The sequence below is a fragment of the Medicago sativa genome, chromosome 6 (genome assembly GCF_051527215.1).
Source record: "Medicago sativa cultivar Bolivia chromosome 6, Bolivia_mono, whole genome shotgun sequence".
In the NCBI taxonomy this organism is placed as follows: domain Eukaryota; kingdom Viridiplantae; phylum Streptophyta; class Magnoliopsida; order Fabales; family Fabaceae; genus Medicago; species Medicago sativa.
Genome location: NC_140754.1, coordinates 35,936,391 through 35,957,410, shown reverse-complemented (window position 1 = coordinate 35,957,410; position 21,020 = coordinate 35,936,391). Strand labels below are relative to the sequence as shown.

The window sequence follows — 21,020 nt, the reverse complement described above, 5'->3', positions numbered from 1 at the left end:
GTTGTCCAAATACTATTTTAAAAGAAAAAACAATGTATGCTATATAAAGGCTTACTTGTTTGAGAAAGTATGTGTCAAAGATAAATCAAGGTTCTAGAATATCCATTATATAGTTTCATTTGGACAGAATTTTGTAAATCAGTTTACAAATCATGTTTCAAATAATAATTCTTGATTGCATTAAACAATCTCCGAAGGATGCTCAAATAGCGATTTTATTGATAATTAGTGATATATTTCCCGAAGATCTATAAAATTACAAATGCATTGTTACATGGAGAAACAAAATTACAAATTAAGATTGCATTATATTCCTCTAAGTCTCATAATTTTTTCTTGCATTTTAAGATATTCATCTAACTGGATATCATATTGAAAGAAAAAAAGGAGTTGTTAAATATCTATATATTATGAGATATACTCCGAAGAAAATAAGTGTAGTGAAAAAAAAAATTAGTTTTGTCAATGATTTTCACTACACTTATATTAGTGCAATGAAAGCACATATTATTGTAAACTAGAAGTTTACATATTATATTAAGTTTTTTTTTTATGCGAAAATAGTAAACAAGAATATTTGTGATGCGAAAATAGTAAACAATTTCTATGATGCGAAAATAGTAAACAAGAATATTTGTGATGCGAAAATAGTTCACATATCCTGGATCTATGATGCGAAAATAGTAAACAATTTCTATGGACATTTATTAAAGAATAAGAAGATTCTTCAAACCAAGAATATTTGTGTGTTATTGGTTCCCAAAGAAAGTTGACAATTTGATAGAACTTATATAAGGTGATACTGTAAATCAATTTATCGATCATGTGAATCACTTAGATATTTTATGATTTCATTGATGCATCAATCTTACGATCACATGTATATTTGGTGTCAACTCCCAATCAGAAGTTTGTGTAATTGTTTTCTCAACTAAATTGACCAAGAGTTTGTTTTATGTAATTTTCAGAAAATATTTGATAATTACCAATTATCAATTGAAATTTATATTGAACAACTTGTAGCATATGCTCATAAAATGGACTTAAAGATCTGTTCTTTAGATATTTAAAGTTAATTGTATGATTGATACTTATGAGACCATACCTTCAAAACTCTACTTTGGGAATAACTAATTGTGTATGTTGAAATAGTTATTCGCATCAAGTCAACGAGCTATTATATGTAAGTCCACCCCTTAATTTATAAATTATTATAGATTAACATCCGAATATTTCCCTTCTAATGAATTTTTGGATGTGTTGTGTATATTACAGTTACTCCAATATAATGCACTAAGATAAATATTGAAAGAATATTGGGAAAGTATATTTTATATGAATATTCGTCTGTTATAAATTGTATTGAGCCAACTTATTTACAACCCAGCAGGTTGAATATCAATTGATTAATTAGTTTTCCCAATATTAAGGGGAGAGGATAAGTAGCTGAAAATGTGAACCTGAAGTTCAATTGAAGCATTTGAAAGGAAATATTATTGTCTTATCTTGATCCTCAAGATATAACTCATTTGCAAAGTTAAGCAAATAAAATAGTTGCTGCTAATGTTCCAAACAAAATAGATATCTCTGTCAGATAATACAATATTGCAAATGAGCCTCAACCGCGCATGAAGCATGGTAGACTAATTGGTTCCAAATATAAAAATCCACAAAATGAAAAGTAGCTAAAATAGAAAGATAACCCAAATGAGGATGTAGAAACTCTAAAAGAGTCGTCTAACATAACGATTTTTAAGTTCCAGAAGAATTGATCAGGTACCTGAAATTTATGAAGAAAAAAAATAGATCTCGATAAATTATGTCATGAATAGAATTAGGTGGAACCAAAATGAAAGTCAACGTTGATGATGTTTTTACTTATAACATAGCGCTATATGTGACAAGTGATAATGAGGATCATGGATTACAGTCTATTAAAGACTATATGAAATTAAACTCGTTTTGTAAAGTCAAATTTTTTGGACTTGTAGTCCGCACACTTGAAGATGTGAAATTAATTAAATATATATGATTTTTCGCGCAAAAGAGAATTACATTGATAAAATGCATACATATATAGTTTGATATGTTCACTGGAAGTGAGTTGATATATGTGTAACGTTTATGTTTATGAGACATATTCACTTGAAGAGAATTCAAGAACTTTTTCCTGCTTGATTAAGTTTAGTAACACATGAAAGACTCAATTTATATGAAAGATGTGTTGCAATGTATTTGTATGACTCACATGATAGTGATGAGTATATGAAACTCTCTAAATGAGTTAATTATCGTGAAATATTAAAGAAATGACATCATATGCATTTTAAAGATTTGTAAATGGTTTTGTTATAATCGATTTTATGATGATGATATAAATATTATTAGAACTCCTGAAAAGATTATATAATTTTAGAGAAGTTTGAAAGGAATTATGTTGGATGCAATATATTAGCTTGAAATTGCAAATTTATTATTTAAATGAGATTTTGTGCATAAGGAAACTTATATAGCATATGTATTAAAAGAATTTGATATATGAACAAATCTCGTTACTTGTGTACTAGAATGATTGTGATGTCACTTGATGTTAGTATATATCACGTCCTCAAGAAAATGATGAACAACTTTAATTGATCCTGACATATCATATCTTAGTTCAAAGGAGAACATTAATATATTTTATTAATTATATGTATTGTGTTATATATTTTCTTTTTGTCAATATTAGTAAAAACAGATATCGGAACAAAGTCAAACATACATTTTGTATCTTAGAAAAACAAAATAATTAAGGAATTGGAGAATGTTCTTTCAATAACTCAATATGAAGATAATATCTCAAGCGAGTATAGAGATAAATCAAACCTCTCTTCAAAGTCACCGCCGAGTAAAGCTTTTGAGTAACTAGTATGAAAGATTATTTAACTTTCTTCGTCACATATACGATTGTCTTTATGAGGGGAGACATAAATGTGTTGTGCACTCTTTTTTTCTTGACGAAAGTTTTATCCCATTGGGTTTTTCTAGTAAGATTTTTAACGAGGCAGATTATCACACAAAAGGATGTTGTATTCTTTTTCCTTTAATATAATTTTTTTCCATTGAGTTTTTCTCTAGTAAGGTTTTAATGAGGCATATCCTCGATGAACATCTAAGGGGGAGTGCTATGAATATTATAAGTGGATATCTGTATAGTAATTGAGTTATTGGGTCATACTATTAGCTTATTGGGCCATATTGTGCTTGCTCCCCAAGTCTTTGGTGCTTGTTCCTTAAGTTATTGTATTTCTGGAGCTCATATATAACCTAATTGTACACCACAAGAGAATAATAAAATATTTCTCTCTTCCTCTCCTTCTCTTTTCTTGTTCTTATTTCCTTATTTTTATAACAAAAATGAAATAAAATCAAATTGGGCAGTTTTGGATGACCAAAACTAATTCATAAAACGTGTTAAACCCTACCAACCTTTCAATTTAATTTAGGGGGTTGTTTCACAACTCTGAGACACTACCTTTTCTTAATTTGTTCCATGCAATTCTGTCTGCACACATGGATAATGCTAAAAATAGCAAATGAATGATTATAAATAATCAAAGTTAAAAGTATCGCTGCATATAACAGCGCTGTTAAACTATAAATAGTAATACCTTCAACAAAATTGTTGTAACACTGTTGTATTCAGAACTGTCTTCAGTTTCATAGTTTGTTGGTGAAAGAAAATAGATTTTTTTTTAATATAAATAATCGAAGTGAAAGTATCGATTGCTCATATCAAAATAATGGGCTCTTGCTTTAGTGATTTGAATGGAGCCAAACAAGAGGTGGCTGGTCAATACGCAGCCGAGAAGAACAATGATGCCGTGAATTTCTTTTATGAGGCGCATGGGTTTCAGCGATTGTGCACGCAAGTTGAGGTACAACTTAAGATGTATTCATGGTATCTTTAGATCTTGGTTTCCTTATTTTATAATCTTGAAATTTTTTGTCAATGAAGAATGTGTTTAGAAGTTTCATTTGTTTGATTTCCTATTTTTTCGCCTTTTGTTGTAACGAATTGGATAATTACTTATGCACGTCAAATCTTTTGCTGCAGCTATCTCTTTCAGCATGTAATTTACTTGATCGGGACATTGCGTCGAAGGTATTATTCCCATACATATGACAATGCATATGTTACGTAATGACTTGAAACGGTTGCCAACTTTTTTATTGATATTTTTTCTTAAATTTCAGAGTGATCCTATGATTGTGGCATATGCAATGAAAGGAGATGGAAAATTGGAAGAATTAGGACGCACTGAAGTCATACCGAATTCTTTGAATCCAGAATGGATAGAAAAAATTAGTATTGCATTCCATTTTGAGATTGTGCAACCACTTGTGTAAGCTATTCCTTCATCTACCTTTCATCTATTTTTGAGATTATGCATAAATGTTGTGCTTTGAACATACAACAATGAGCTTCTGACTAATTTCATAACCTATATATATATATAACAAACTCACTCTCCCTCATTTTGTTTTCTTTCAGGTTTCAAGTGTATGACATTGACACAAGATATCATGGTGTTCCCACCAAGGTTTGTAAACATTTTATGATTAATTGTGCCATGAGTTATCCCTGCAAGTACTGTTTGAATCAAGATTTTTCACTATGATAATTTTAGAAAGGTGTAATTTTGTGGTCTGCTAAATTCTTGAAAGGAAAAACTTTAGCTATAAGTTTAAATATGTTATGTTACTTCATGCAGTCAATAAATCTGAGTGATCAAGACTTCCTAGGAGAGGCAAGTTGCACTTTATCGGAGGTCAGTATAATATTTCATTATAGCTGGACAGCTTAATTATAGCTTCTTGCTAACTTTGTTGCATGCAGAATTAAGATTATAGACTTTGTGACATTGGTGTCTCTCATGTTTTTGTGTACTATGGTTAACAGATAGTGACCAAACCAAGCCGAAGGTTAACCTTGACGGTTAAAAGGAAAAGAGGGAATAGAAATGATGGGGCAATTACCATTCATGCTGAGGAGACTGTTGCAGCAAGGAGTGCGGTTGACATTATCTTTCGTTGTTCTCGGTTGGATAACAAAGACGGTTTATCTAAAAGTGTACATATTCAATACCAAGCTCCATCATATATGGTTTATATAGTTATTTGTTTTATTTTTTACATTCTTAAAGCTTGTCATCTTGTTTTTTCTTGTAGGATCCTTTTCTAAGGATATCAAGAATCGTTGAGAGTGGAGGTTCTATTCCTATTTCAAAGACTGAAGTTATAGACAACAATTTAAATCCAAAATGGAGACCACTTTGTCTTAATCTCCAGCAGTTTGGAAGTAATGTAAGCTTTCCATCTTTGTGCACAACATGTCTGATGTTATCTCATATAATTTTTTTTTTTTATGTCAACCATCCGGTTTCTAGGGGAAAACGACCCTAGTAATCCAGATTTCAGCCGGTAAGTAAAGCCTGGCCAAGAATTGTTCCCACTAGGAATCGAACTCAGGTCTTCCTGAACGAATATAATGTTACATCATATTAATATATAGATTACTTTGACATTTTTAAATTTCTTTCACTATGCAGGATAATCCATTACTTATTGAGTGCTTTGATTTCAATAGTAATGGCAAACATGTACTTATCGGGTAATGTAATATTAATGGTTCTTTTGTTTAGCCTAAACTTCTTTAGGCTTTACATTTTCTAGTTCATACTTTATAGATGCACAATTGTAACATCAAGGTTTTCTTGTCAACAGGAAACTGCAAAAGTCAGTAGCAGACCTTGAAAAGCTCTACCAAGAGAGAAGTGGCGCAAATTTTGTCATGCCATTGACACACGGACAAGAGAAGGTGTTCATTGATCCATGCAAATTTTGTTCATTGATCTCTGCTTAAGCTTGCACTTAATAAAATTTCTACGTTATAGGTTCTGAAGGGTCAACTATTTGTGGATCATTATTGTGAAAAGGAACAATTCAGCTTTATTGACTACATATCTAGTGGATTCGAACTAAATTTCATGGTTGCGGTAGATTTCACTGGTAAGTGTAAATTGTTCTATTGACTAAGGTGAATAATAGTACTAATTTCATATTTATAGTTTGTTAAATGATTCATTATATGTCCAGCTTCAAATGGAGATCCTCACAAGCCAGATTCTTTGCATTACATCGATTTATCCGGTCGGTTAAATTCATACCAAAAGGTAAGCTTGACACTTGCCAATGGAAGATTCCAAATTTTTGTACATCGATTTTTCGAGATTTTGTTGGGGATGAAAAGTTCTTAATTGGGAAAATGATAGAGATTACAAAGTGAATAAATTGTTGAGTTAAACTTGTATTAGATTATTCACAAAGTGAAGTATTTTTACACCTACAGTGCAGTTACTTGCTCAACAAGTAACGTCTCATATCTAACAAACTATAGCTCGAAAATAGGAAAGTCAGTTACATGTCATACCTAACTAACTAAAACAAATCTATTCACATTTTGTACAACTAAGTTTGTATTACACAATTCAACAGATTTCACTATGATCATACAATTCTTTTAACTTCTATTCTATTTTGAATAACATAGGGTGATATTATCATTGTCTTGCCTAATCCACATACTAAAATTTATGTAGGCTATCATGGAGGTTGGAGGTGTTATTCATTTCTACGATTCTAATAAAATGTTTCCTGCTTGGGGGTTTGGAGGGAAGTTACCTGGGGGTAACGTATCGCATTGTTTTAATCTGAATGGGAGCCCAACCAACTCTGAGGTGAGAAATGCTTTATTTTTTTAGGTTTATTAAATATCTGACGTATCTAGTCTATATTGTAATCCAGATACATTAATTACTTAATAAATGTGGAAAAAATAATATTTTGAATATCTGACGTATCTAGTCCATATTGTAATCCAGATACATTAATTACTTAATAAATGTGACAAAAATAATATTTTCTTATATATGAGGCCGGAGAGAGTATTATGATAGTTTTTTCTTGTGTGTAGGTTGAAGGCATAATGGATGCTTATGCTAGTTCTTTACGAAGTGTGAGTCTATATGGACCCACATTATTTGGACCTGTAATGAACATGGCTGCAAAAATGGCTGCAGAGTCCGTTTCATCATATAACAGCACTAAGTACTATGTATTACTTATCATTACGGTGAGATTAAAGACATTTAAGTACTATGATTTTGATACATTTTTAGTGTAAAGCATTTTACACCGTCAATGATTATAATTGATTGACAGTGTGCAAAAAGTTTACACTAACCGCGCATACCAATTAAAAATAACCAATCAATTGTTCATGATCTTCTTCCCATAGGACGGCGTTGTTACGGATCTTCAAGAAACAATAAATGCTGTGGTTAAAGCATCTGATCTTCCCTTATCGATTCTTATAGTTGGTGTTGGAAACGCTGATTTCAAGAGCATGGAGGTCTATTTATATCCTTGCCTAAGTTTCTTTTTCTGTTGCACATAGACACTGGCATGTCGACACCGACAATAATTTGAGAAAATAATATAATTCAATGTAATTAAACATGCCAGTGTCGTGTCGGTGTCTGACACTAGGATACACCTGATTCGAGAAATGTTCTTAGTACTAAGGTTTATTATTACAGGTATTGGATGCTGATAATGGACGTCGCTTAAGAAGTTCTACTGGTCGTATTGCTACAAGAGATATAGTGCAGTTTGTCCCCATGAAAGAAGTGCATAGTAAGTACTAGCTAATTTGTCTAATACTCTTACAATTCTTATAACTATTTTCAAGCTTAAAGTTGGAAATGTAAATATAACAATTATTACTGTTTTATAGTTACTTAAAAAACACTTTTTACTTATTATATTCTTAATTACCACGCTAAAATATTTCATTCATTTTTTCTTTTTTGTTGGTTGCCGGGGTTGAAACTCAGACCTTGCATATATTATGCATTGTCCCTACCAACTGAGTTAAGCTCACGAGGACAAATATTTCATTCATTTAATTGAACCCTATTGTGTTTTGACAGGTGGACAAATTTCTGTTGTACAAGCTCTTTTGGAGGAACTGCCTAATCAATTTTTGACTTTTATGAGAAGTAGAGATATCAAACCACTTGTTTCCCAATACCCTTATCCACCTCAAAATGTATATAATTGATGTAACCAACACCATTTATTGAAAATAACAATGTATTGCTTGATATTCACCTTTTTCACTTTTCCAAGCCACAAAATTTCTTCCATAAATCAAATTTCTCTTTTTCAAGCGACAAAGTTTCTTCTATAAGTCAAACTCATGAGAAAAATTACACATTTAACCAAATCTTTCTCCTAGTTTTATAAGTACTTTTGGTTTGGATTTTGGGGTTAGGGTTAGTACTCAAGGAAGGAGAAGAGTACTCGCCCTTAGGTAGTTGCTCATTGAAACTTTTTGAGGTAAATACACAACATATAACCCAAATAATGCATCTTTGAATATATTTAGTTTGGTTTGGAAATTAATTTTAGAAATTACGGTAAATAGTAGAGGATTTTATGGTTACCGATTCAAAGTTCTAAACTAGTTTTCTAGTTTGAAATTAATATTGATGCTTAGATTTGATAGTTGTTGCTTTCTTTGCTTCTCCGGGAGCTTAGCTCAAGTTTAGAATTTAATATAGTATAGATATATAATAACTCCGTTAGTCTAAGTTTGAATTGGGTTTTACAGCAAAACCTAAAATTGACGTTTCAAAATATTTGAAGTATAAGTTGGTAGTTAAAATAGATTTATTTTTTAGATTTGATATGTTGGGAGTTCATATTTACTCGATTTAAGATCCGTTTGGTTGAAAGTTTTTGGAAGGGAGGGGATATTTTTTAATCAAGTTTGTTTCATTCAATTAAGGAAAAAATAATTATCACACATAGCGATTTTAAAAGAAGAAACCACTCATATTTGCTTGACAAATGACAAACTTGCCAAATAACTAACATTTCTTTTGTACCAAAAAAAAAAAAATCTAACCTTTCTTTATTATATTGTGTGATTCTTATGATAAACTATTTCATTTTACAATATCAAAGTATTTTTTTTTTGACAAATACAATATCAAAGTATATTAATCACACATTAATCTATAGGATATGAAATACAAAGAAATATCACAATGATAACAATACTACAATATTTATTAAACTATATAATTATAAGCAGAGTAAAAACTATTTATTATTCTCTTCCTTATTTTATTTCATCACAATTATCTTAGAGTAAAAAAATTATCACACATAGCGATTTTAAAAGAAGAAACCACTCATATTTGCTTGACAAATGACAAACTTGCCAAATAACTAACATTTCTTTTGTACCAAAAAAAAAAACTAACCTTTCTTTATTATATTGTGTGATTCTTATGATAAACTATTTCATTTTACAATATCAAAGTATATTAATCACACATTAATCTATAGGATATGAAATACAAAGAAATATCACAATGATAACAATACTGCAATATTCATTAAACTATATAATTAGAAGCAGAGTAAAAACTATTTATTATTCTCTGCCTTATTTTATTTCATCACAATTATCTTAGAGTAAAAAAAACTTAATTGATGGCGACATTATAACTAAATGACAGCTTATAAAATATTTTAGTAGGGAATAAAAACTTTGATTTTCATATACATAAGCATTTGAAATTCACACAATCAATTATTTCATCACGATAACAATTCATAAAAGGTGGACAATTAAAAGCATCATGACAATCAGACCCCTCATCATTTGCTGCAATAAAAAAAAGAGAATAAAAGAATATAATTAAAATGAGATTAAATGTTATTTACAAAGTAAAGAATGAAATTTGAAATGGATAAAAAATGTATTACCATCAACGTTCATTGAAACAAGAAATACATAAAAAAACATAATCATAACATAAACAAACTTAACAATTTCAGCCATACTCTTCCACAACACTCTTCTTCGCATGTAACAAATAGTTTTATCACTTATTACTATAATATATAAAGCAAAAATTTTCCTTAAATCAACCAATTATTAAATAGTTTTTGGCTCTTTTCGGTTTGTAAAAAACTTTTCCTAATATTAAAATCATCATTAATTGTCTCTTAAGTATATCAATGTGTTAAGTTTCACCACCAAAGAATTGTTTGAATTGTGTGTCTCTGACACTATACACATTACAATCATCTGTTATAGTCTGTTACACATCTACAAGCCTTAGAGATTCCAGCCATCTGTTACAATCTGTTACACACCTGCATGCCTTAGAGATTCCATCCATTAATCACACTCACACCTATAATCAAGCTACTCCTAAAGATAAGGTGACTGCAACAATCATTAGCAACAAAGGAGAGAGACTAAGTAACACCACCCATCCAGTCAAAGAACATCTCGTAAGGGGACAACTCGCCCAATCCGAGTCACACCATCCCTCTAATTTCAATTCACTATCAAACCAAAGTAGAATACCTTGGCCCGAGTGTTTCTTCAAATATCTAACAACCCCTAAGGCTGCTTCCCAATGCTCTTCACATGTTTGCTGTATAAAATGAGACAAAATATGTACACAATACGCAAGATCTTGTCTAGTCACAGACAAGTGAATCAACCGCCTAGTAAGTATTCAATATGGTTCTGGATCTTCAATTGGTGTACCAGAAACCAATGCTAGCATATTGTGTTGTTCCATCGAAAAATCCGCAGGCTTGGCGCCTAATAAACCTGTTTCATCAATAATTTTCAACGCATATTTACGCTGGCATAGATAAATTCCCTCTTGATTACGAGCTACCTCCAACCCCAAAAAAATATTTTAAGACTCCCAGATCCTTCATATGAAAGCATACATCTAAGTAAGATTTAAAGATTTTCCTAGTTGCAATATAATTCACTACAATAATCAAGCCATCCACAAAAACAAGCACGTTGATATGTATTTCTCCCGTGTGCAAAGTAAAGAGTCAGTAATCTGAATAGGATTCAACAAATCTATATCGCTCCAATGTCGTGACCAACATAGCAAACCAACAATGAGGAGCTTATTTTAAACCGTACAATCTTTTTCAACCTGCAAACTAGATTTGGGTCAATGTTTTTTAAACCTGGAGGAGCTTTCATATACACCTCCTCTTCCAAGTCACCACGGAGAAAGGTGAAGGTGAGAAAAACACAAGAAGGGGGGTTGAATTGTGTTTTGAAAAATTCTTCGTTTCTCCTAAAACTGAAACACACTGGTCAGAAGCTAAGTGAGACAGCTTCTGAAGTGATAATCAGAATCTAAATGCAGCGGATAAAAACAGAGAGAGAGAAGAAGAAAGACACAAAGCAACTATACAGGTTCCTTCCACAAACCGAAAGTAGTCCTGTCCCCCTTGCACTTCCAAGGAGAGTTCACTAAAATGTAATATCTGATTACAATTGCTCAAGCACATAGCAAGAGTCTTCCTATACTCAAGAACACAATTAAGAGACTTCTATGCTCAAGCATAACTGCAAGAGACTTCTAAACAAACAAAATTATAGAGAAAAATGTTTGAGGTTGAACACTTGATGTACAATCAGAGGTGCTCACAATACAAATCAGATAAGACTCTAACACTTAAGAATTTCTAAGATGAGACTTTGAGAAACAGAAATTCTAAGTGAATGCAGAACAATTTCAGAAGAGGTTTGAAACTTGTAAAAATATTGAGAGTCTTTTGTTCGGCATTACCAAATCTCTAAGTCTTCACTCCTTTATATAGAGGTGTGAAAGAGACGTTGTGAAATTGCCAGCACATCAAAAGAGTCGTTGTTGAAGCTTCATCTTTCACCGATGATCTTTTGCCTGATTTGGTTGTTGTCCTTTGAAGAACCAATTTAAAATTCATTCCAATTGAGAGGGAACAATTCTGCAGGCTTGGTTGTACATTCAGAGCTGTTATTTTGTCTTGTAGCAGAGACACAAAACAGAGTAGTGGAGAAGGTGGTTGTACATTTCGTACAAAGTACAATGTCAACGCTTGTGTTCCTTTTGCAAGCGAATGCCTTCAAACACTTTTGAAATGACCGTTGCAAAGTTCCACTAGTCTTCTGCTATCTTTAGATGAATTTCGATCCATGAAACAACTCTTGAATCCTTGAATTTTTCAAATTCAGTTGATCTTCAGCTTTTGGTGAAAACAACTTCTGATGAGGCAGCTTCTGATGACATTGTACTTCAGGAGCGCTTTGCCTTCAGGAGCTTCTAAGCTTCAATTCCGTTGATTCCTTTGCTCTTTATTTGCTCATTCAGAACCTTTGTATAATATAAATTTTTGTCTATGGTCTTGTACACTTGAACAAATATTAGCAATTCCAATTGTCAATTTTTAATACCTTGTTATCATCAAAACTCTAAAGGTTCATTGTTAAACACATTTTGTTCCAACAAAAGGCGTTGTGTACATCCATTTGATGTGTTTCCCACTTTTTAATTGATGCCACTGCCAAGAAGGTACAGATAGTTACCATTTAAGTCACCGGAGCAAATGTCTCATCATAGTCTATTCCCTCTATCTGATGGTGTCCGAATACAACAAGAATTCTTTGAATTGTGTGTCTCTGTTCATTCATCGATCAGGACCACTATATATACACACATTACAACCATATGTTACAATATGTTACACATCTACATGCCTTAGAGATTCCAGCCATCTGTTACAATCTGTTACACACCTATATGCCTTAGAGATTCCAGAAATTAATCATCATGTTTTTCTTGCATCAAGAATTCAAAATCAAAGATTTGGGCTATCTCAAATTTTTTCTTGGGTTGGAAATCTCAAGATCACAACACGACATCCATTTCTGTCAACGCAAATATGCTTTGGATCTTCTGAATGATACATGCTTATTAGCATCCAAGCCAACCACCTCTCCTATGCAACGAGGAACTAAACTTCAACAGGACTCTGGTACCCTCCTGGATGATCCGACTTCTTATAGACAACTGGTGGGTCAACTCATTTATCTCACCAATACCAGACCTGATATTTCGTATGTTGTCCAACAACTCAGTCAGTTCATGAGCAACCCAACATCAACTCACCATGAAGCTGCCATAAGAGTACTCCGATACATTAAATAATGCCCAGGTCTCGGTCTCTTCTATCCATCTACCACTCACGTGCAACTCAAGGCCTTTTATGATTCAAATTGGGCTACTTGCCCCGACACCAGAAAATCAGTCACAGGTTACACTATCTTCCTAGGCGATTCTCTCAATTTCTGGAAATCCAAAAAGTAGCCCATTGTTTGCAAATCTTCTTCTGAAGCTGAGTATCGTGCAATGGAAACAGTTGTGTGTAAAATACAATGGCTGACTTACATCATACAAGACTTTAATATGCAATTTCATACACCAACTCTACTATATTGCTATAGTCAATCTACTCGTCATATCGCTGCCAACACTTCATTCCATGAGCGGACGAAGCATATTGAATTGGTCTGTCATATTGTCCTAGAAAAGTTACAACAATAGCTTTTTCATCTGCTGCCTGTGTCATCTTCACAGCAACTAGCCAATGTCCGAACCAAACCTCTTGACCTTCTTCCTTTTTCCAATTTAATTTCCAAGCTGGGATTGAAGGATATCTACACTCCAGCTTGAGAGGGGCTATTAGACATTTACATTAGAGTTATTTGTTTCCTTATTTAGCCCATTTATTATTGCTGTTGTTGACCATATATATATATATATATATATATATATATATATATATATATATATATATATATATATATATATATATATATATATATATATATATATATATATATTATCTCAGGTCACGCTCCCCTTGTACATCAATTAACAATTATAATTTCATCAATATGAGATTTTTTCCTTCATCAGATCAAGTTCTGTAACAATAAATAAATCAAAACATAAATTCATTGTCTTCCTGAAGTACATAATTAAAGTTAAAATCGTATAGCCTTCAATCAAGTTTCTAACACAACGAAAATCATGCTTGAGGAAGAAGTACAACCTTCAAATTAATGCTCTAATATTGTATCACACATGTGTATTCGATGCCTAGCTAATGCAATTCCGAAAGCATATATATAGAACATTGCTCATTTTATAGCCATATCCGAATAATACTACCGAAATTTGAATCATCTGACCCCCTCGCTCTCGGTGTGTCCCGGCCTTCCTAATCCCATACTAAATTTGCATAGAGGACATGTTCCTTGTTCCAGAAGCCATCGATTGATGCAGTCGGCATGAAACTAGATATAAAGAAAGAAGTAAATAGATATATACCAATGACTAGCATGTTTGAAGTAAAGTGGTAGCAATCATGCTTTAATTTAACAAAAACAGTTACAGTTTATACAAGTGAATCAAGGTTAATTCACTTAGTCCATTCCTGCTAAATAATTTGTGTATAAAAAAACTAAAAATTAAGGAAAGCAATAGATAGGAAGTATTAAACCTGTTGCAAGCACGGCAAACTACACACAATTTCCGCCATCTTAACATCTTCCAAACGTATAATACATGTCAGCTCATCTTCTGTGCTTCTGCCACTTCCCTCTGCTCCTTTAGAGTCTTCTTTAATCTGATTGAAAAAAAACACGGATAGCGTAAATAAGGAGAATGAAAAAAGAAGGACAACCTGTTCCACCAGAGCTCCCGCATACGCAGGGTTCGAGAGATCAATATCATGTAATTAAGAGTAACGAACGAGTGCCAATTTGGTAATTTCTCACTCATTTTGCACATATTAGGAAATGTATTGACATCATTGCTACGAAAAAAACATCTTCATTACATGAACAAAACCTAGCAAGACCAAAGAAATTGATGTAAATATATTTACCTCAGCTGCCTCTGAAGAAGAAGATGAACCATCTCTGATGATATAAACAAATTATGTCAACTTATTTATCATGGCTTAGCACTTGTTTACAAGATGCATACACACAAACGGGAAAAAACCCTAAAAATAACAAAATTAGAAACAGTTTTTTCAAGATGCTATTATAAAATACTTCTTCCTAAGAAGCCATTATGTTTCTTGTACATAATATATAATTTATTATTACAAATTTAGGATGGTTATTAGCACTACATATTTAATTTGAATCACAATATATAGATGGCAATTGATGCGCACTATATTTCATTAAGTTCTCAAAATTAGCAAAATAATTAAGGCTTATTAGTCCTGCAAGGTGTAAGATTTACAACATGCACATACACCCTCCGGTCACTAATATAAACAAAAATCTACATTTTAGGTTCATTCATTTAATGATGTATGTGGTCTATAATAAAGACCATGTGCATCATTAAATGAATGAATCTAAAATGTAGATTTTTGCTTATAATAGTGACCGGAGGGTGTACAATAATAGGAGGAATTTAAAATCACCCAATAGTGCATTAATAATTCATTATAATTAAATCTTACTTTGTTGTTCCAGGAACTTTATACTTGTAAATTGGCAAGGCATTTATCTCTTGCTTAGTCATTGGAGGAGTATTGGAAGCAGTGTTAGATTCCAGATCAGCTCTTAAAGTTTCATTATATTCTGCCATAAAATGATGGGAAAATCAAATGAATATGCATACAAAATTAAAGCTAATTAATCTTTTCATAAGAGTAATCCATTAAAACCATTGTCAACTTAAAAGAATCAATAAAGTTATGTTGACACCCAATGTGAAAGGACATTTTATTAATTTCACCGCATGTGAAAGAGAGTGTTAGGTGGGGTGGTGAGGCCACATGGCCATGTGTCACATTTTTGCGTGGTGACAGAAGAAGTGTATGCCACCTATGGTGGTCAACGCATCACCACTCTAAAAGAATATGTTATTCAAAAGTGAAAATTCAATGCATAATTACAAATTGTGGATGCAACCGCAATTATTGCTGTTGAAGCGGACCCCTCAATCGCATCACACCGCAATTGAGGTAGGTATAAACACGCCCACGGACTGCATCGTAACTGCATTAGCCACCACATCAAACCATTTTAGCTTTTGTGACTGCCGCGTCAATGTGCATCTATTATGTTTGTCGAACCTTTTTAAGTCTTTCACAATTGTGTATGTCAAGAACCTCTCAACGAATATATATGGAGCAAACTATAACATTTCATGCTGCAATGATTAAAATGAGCGATAAAGAGTCTACAATCGAAACAACCCTAACCACAATTTAAAACTATGTTGTTAACTTATAAGAATATGCTATCCAAAAGTGAAACTTAGAGCGATAGTATACCTAGTTCATCAAAATGTTGGTCAAGAGAATCTGAAAACGATAAGGCTCGTTGATATGCAAATTGGTAGCAGGATATATACATTCAATTTGAAGTATTTAATTACTTACCGCAAGAAAAATATCATCTTGCATCGCAGTGAAGTTTAATCTTAAGAATAACAAAGTCACTGCGAGATAAGTATGAGTAAGTGAAAGATTAACATTTTATATAACATTATTTCTGTTTGGATAAACTAATTAATTAACGTTTATAGTATAAAATTGCAATGTATAAAGATATTTCGACAAAAAAAATAAATAAATAAAGTCAAATTCATTCAATATAAGCTATAAGTTGTCAATTGTTCAGTGAGCATGCAATGACTATGAACAAGGAAGAGATTAATTAATTCATAAAATGTGATTAGATTAGATTTGATTTGTACTCTATACAGTTAAAATGTTGTCAAAGGTGATGACATTTGACATTTTCATATACAACTCATAACAAAATCTCACTGCTTTTTAAAATCCAATTCAAATGGTGATTGTTTTTTAGTCTTGTGAACAAACATTTCATAGGTTTTCAAAATGTCTTGGCTTAATAGCAGTTTTAGCCTCCTAACTTTTCCAAAGTTGCGATTTTGGCCCCCTAAGAAAAAAACTACAAAACCGCCCCCTAAGTTTTGCACATGTGGCAGTTTTGGCCCCCAAGGTCAATTTTGACTCGGTCTATGCTGACGTGGCACCCTAAGTGAGGTGCCACGTGTTATTTTTTTAAAAAAAAATTGGCCTTGGGGACCAAAACTGCTACAATTTCAAAACTTAGGGGACAGTTTTGTAGTTTTTTTTCTTAAGGGGCAAAAACTGCTATTAAACCAAATGTCTTTTAGAACAAAACATAGTCTTAAATACTTCCGCCGAGAAAATAGTAAATAACATTATTAAAAATAAGAACACACGATGGTAAAGTGTGATCTTATTACACCATTTAAATCAAGTCTTGTGCAAATTCGTGGTAACCATTTCATTAATTTAGATTTTTTGGTGCAGGGATAATATGGTACGGTTAACCCAGAATTGATCCTCTCAAGTGTAATTTAAACAGGAGAGGATAAAGCATGATCTCACAACATTCATCAAGATAGATAAACACATGAGGAATTCAGATAAAGTGAATTTGCATGATGATCATCCAAAAGGACTCAAAGTGAGTTTAATGGCGATATATCAAAGTGTACCCTAAAACTTAAACCAGGTTAACATATATTTTAGAGAAAAATACACTAACCTCCCTTAAGCTTTGTGCAAATGTCACTCACACCCCCTCTATTTTCTCACATGACAAATACCTCCCCTGCTGTTAGAGCAGTCTAGTTCCGTTAAAAAAAATTCTAATCTCGCAACTTTTCAGTTATCTCCTAGAAAATAATACCCACACTCTCTTCCACCAGGAAAGCATCTTGCAATACTTAAAATATAGGCTAAAGTGCACTTTTCCCCCCCTAACTTTTAAAAAGTTGCAATTTTAGTCCCCTATGTACAAAAACTACAATTTTGGCCCCCTAAGATTTAGCCCCTTTGCATATTTGGTCAATTTTGACCAAGTCAACGCTGACATGGCATCTCATTAAACAGTTGGCATGCCACGCGTGTAATTAACTATTTTTTTAAAAAAATAAAAAGCCACGCGTGTATATATTCAATTAAAAAATTAAAAAATGAAATGAAATTGAAAAAACAAAAAAAAAAAAAAAACTTGATCTTCATCATTTTTTTTGGAACGTTCACCATGGTGACGGCGCGTGGATTGGATCTGAGAGGATGAAGTTTTGTGCGCAGTGGCTTGATCTTCATCATGTTGTTCATTTTCTTGATAATCCAGAAATTAAATAATCCAGCAAAATTGATCTTCATCATCTTGTTCATACTTGATAATTTTGTTCATCATCATCTTCATTGATCTTCATCTTCATTGTTCATATTCTTCATCATCTTGTCTCAAAATTCCAGCAACAAAATTCATTCATTCATTTCATTCCAGCAACAATAATTTCCCTAATTTTTCCAAACCAGTATCTTTCTTTCCTTGCTTTAACAGTTCAGTGTTGCTTCACACTCAGATTTCTTCTTCTTCTCAAAACACAAGTGGTGAGTAAAATTCCACTCCACCAACTACAAATCCCTTAAACCCCATACTCACCTCTCACACTCTTAACCACTCCTGCCGAACTGAGTTCGGACCATCCCAACCCTTCAAAGAAGCCAGAATCACCGGATCTCTTCATCAGATCTCTTCAAGTCAATTTTCGGAAACTCGAAACGTTCGGCAGTTTCAACCCGACGCCGGAGGAATTGAGAAGCACAGCGGGGAGATTGAGTTGATTTACTTTCTCCCATAATTCAGCGATGGTGATAATGAGTTTTGGATTTGAATCTTTAACTTGTTTAGAAACTTCGACGGTGGTGTATTGTGGATTGACGGTGGAAGTGACTGCGCCGATGGAAGCGACGGCGAGGAAGAAAACAGGATAGAGATAACTATTACGAGCGAGGAAGAGAAGGACGTCGTTTTTGGTTAGTGTTTGGGAAGAATCAGCATCTATAAGAGGATGAGAAAGAATAGAGTTTTTGATGGAGAGAGAAGAGAAAGAAGAAGTGGAGATCCGCAGAAGAGAAAGAAGTTTTTTTTTTTTTTTTTTTGGTTTTTTCAATTTCCTTTCTTTTTTATAATTTTTTAATTGAACATATACACACATGGCTTTTTATTTTTTTTTAAAAATAGTTAATTACACGCGTGGCATGCCAACTGGTTTAATGAGATGCCATGTCAGCGTTGACTTGGTCAAAAATGACCAAATATGCAAAGGGGCTAAATCTTAGGGGGCCAAAATTGTAGTTTTTGTACATAGGGGCCAAAATTGCAACTTTTTAAAAGTTAGGGGGGAAAAGTGCACTTTAGCCTAAATTCAAATCTGATGAGATTGTGGCCATGATTGATTGAGAATGGAAGAATAGAAGATATTGTTGTTGGTTTCTTTCTACATTATTCCTGTAGTGTGATGCACTTTGGCGTATCTCATATATATATATATATATATATATATATATATATATATATATATATATATATATATATATATATATATATATATATATATTAGGGCATATCAAGTTATCAAGTGAGAGGGTTTTTATTATGAGAGATGAGATGGTTAAATCAATATTAATTAATGGTTGAGATGAAGTTTGTACATATTTGATCTCTTCTTCATGTATCATTAATTCGCCCTATCCTTTTCGATCGCTCCTCCTTCTCTTTTCCATCCAACACTATTATTCCACTTTTCCCTTCTTCACATCACAATTCACAACAGAGGTTGTTTATCCATATAAGTAATACTTGGGAAATAATTCTTGACATAATTTCATGGAAAGGAGAAATCCAACTGTCCATCATTTTCAATTGATTTGGGATCTGAGCAAAAAGGGACAGTTAGAATAGAGAGAGGAACAAAACTCGTTGATTGAATTGGAGGATGAAAAGAGAAGAATGAAGGATTCAATTGATTGAAGATCTAACTTTTAACATACAAGAGTGACCAATTTAATTATTCATCCAAAATATTTTCACCATCACAAAAGGAGAGATCCAAATACACTTTTTTTTTTTTTTTTAAATCTTCATGTTTTCTCATTTGAACTTCAGTCTTTCATGAGTCACGTTTGAATTCAACTATTTAATGACTCGATTAGTTTTAAAACTCGATTAGTTTTAAAAGGAATGGCAACATGAAGATAAGATTTTTCCCTCTTTTGTTCATTTGATAATATGGTATCAGTTTTACTCTCTTTCTCTCTCTCCTTGAGAGGAATTTGTTACGATTCAGTTAGCTTTCGCCATTGATGCTTGATCTTCAGTTAGCTTTCGCCATTGATGCTTGATCTTCTTCCTTTGTCCTTGCTTCGATCTCTATTTCACTTTGAGTTTCTTCGTTTATCTTCTTTCTCACTTTTTCACGCATCTTTGTTTGTGTTTTTCTTCGCACTCTGTTTTTCGCCATTGATACTTTTCCTGCTTCATCTTCATCATGCCTCCTAGTCAAGCTCAAGTTTTTCATCAACCAAACACTGATTCTCCTTATTACGTGCATCCTAGTGAAGGACCTAACTCTGTGTTAGTTACGCCTCTTCTTGATGGTTCCAACTACCTCGCATGTCATCGTTCTATGATGCGTGCATTGGGAGCGAAGAAACTACTAGTTATTGTTGATGGATCGGTTCCAATCCCTCCTACCGATGATTTGAACTGTAGTGGATGGGTGTAACGCCCTCTTTTTATTTAATTATTTTTATCTATTTATGTGATTTATTTATATATATGAGGTGTTAGTATTTTATTGTGTAGCATTATTCCATTATTTATTAGAATATGAGAGTTATTAGTGTAAGTAGAATTGGAGGTTAGAATAGAAAGGATAATAAGTTATTGAGCCTAAATAGATTTAGGGAGAGTGATTGGTATTATAAATAAGGAAGCTTAGGTTAGAAAGAGTTTTGGGACGTTAAACCGCTTTTTGGAGAAAGAGGAGAAAAAGGGAGAAAAGTCAAGAGAAGAGGAGAAGACAAGGAGAGCTGCAATTTTCATTGATTAAGGTAAGGGTGAGACTATCTTGCAGTAATAATAAGTATGTGATTCATTAGATTGCATCTAACATGAGTTAGGATGAGTTTGTGAGATTTTAAGA

At 32.7% G+C, this 21,020-nt stretch overlaps 2 protein-coding genes and 1 long non-coding RNA gene across 3 annotated transcripts; 1 reads left to right on the top strand and 2 right to left on the bottom strand.

Moving 5' to 3' along the window:
• Positions 1-3,785: 3,785 nt before the first annotated feature.
• On the top strand, positions 3,786-8,225 carry LOC146914827 (protein BONZAI 3-like). Its single transcript, XM_085716190.1, has 16 exons — positions 3,786-3,920; positions 4,100-4,147; positions 4,240-4,388; positions 4,538-4,586; positions 4,758-4,814; positions 4,946-5,116; positions 5,215-5,349; positions 5,595-5,656; positions 5,770-5,863; positions 5,940-6,054; positions 6,142-6,218; positions 6,645-6,791; positions 7,019-7,177; positions 7,343-7,456; positions 7,644-7,740; positions 8,037-8,225. The coding sequence occupies exons 1-16, from the start codon at positions 3,786-3,788 to the stop codon at positions 8,165-8,167; spliced, it is 1,740 nt and encodes a 579-aa protein (XP_085572316.1). The 3' UTR covers positions 8,168-8,225.
• A 1,264-nt stretch (positions 8,226-9,489) lies between these two features.
• Positions 9,490-10,166, bottom strand: LOC146914826 (uncharacterized). Its single transcript, XR_015014417.1, has 2 exons — positions 9,886-10,166; positions 9,490-9,784 (listed from the first exon to the last, which is right to left on the bottom strand). It is a non-coding gene; the product is annotated as an uncharacterized LOC146914826 (long non-coding RNA).
• Positions 10,167-13,961: 3,795 nt separating this feature from the next.
• LOC146914825 (E3 ubiquitin-protein ligase SDIR1-like) lies at positions 13,962-15,643 on the bottom strand. The gene is made up of 4 exons (XM_085716189.1): positions 15,475-15,643; positions 14,881-14,914; positions 14,494-14,619; positions 13,962-14,287 (listed from the first exon to the last, which is right to left on the bottom strand). Exons 1-4 carry the CDS (start codon positions 15,600-15,602, stop codon positions 14,174-14,176), a joined length of 402 nt encoding a protein of 133 aa, XP_085572315.1. The 5' UTR covers positions 15,603-15,643; the 3' UTR covers positions 13,962-14,173.
• Positions 15,644-21,020: the final 5,377 nt, after the last annotated feature.

What these genes read in the sequence shown, in the direction of transcription:
- LOC146914827 (XM_085716190.1), top strand. Translation starts at nt 3,786, where the DNA reads ATGGGCTCTTGCTTTAGTGATTTGAATGGAGCCAAACAAGAGGTGGCT. An exon ending in GATTGTGCACGCAAGTTGAG is followed by an intron (nt 3,921 to 4,099) that starts GTACAACTTAAG and finishes CTTTTGCTGCAG; the next exon opens with CTATCTCTTTCAGCATGTAA. An exon ending in TCCAGCAGTTTGGAAGTAAT is followed by an intron (nt 5,350 to 5,594) that starts GTAAGCTTTCCA and finishes TTCACTATGCAG; the next exon opens with GATAATCCATTACTTATTGA.
- LOC146914825 (XM_085716189.1), bottom strand. Translation starts at nt 15,602, where the DNA reads ATGGCAGAATATAATGAAACTTTAAGAGCTGATCTGGAATCTAACACT. An exon ending in CTTCTTCAGAGGCAGCTGAG is followed by an intron (nt 14,620 to 14,880) that starts GTAAATATATTT and finishes TTTTTCAATCAG; the next exon opens with ATTAAAGAAGACTCTAAAGG. An exon ending in GTTTGCCGTGCTTGCAACAG is followed by an intron (nt 14,288 to 14,493) that starts GTTTAATACTTC and finishes CTTTATATCTAG; the next exon opens with TTTCATGCCGACTGCATCAA.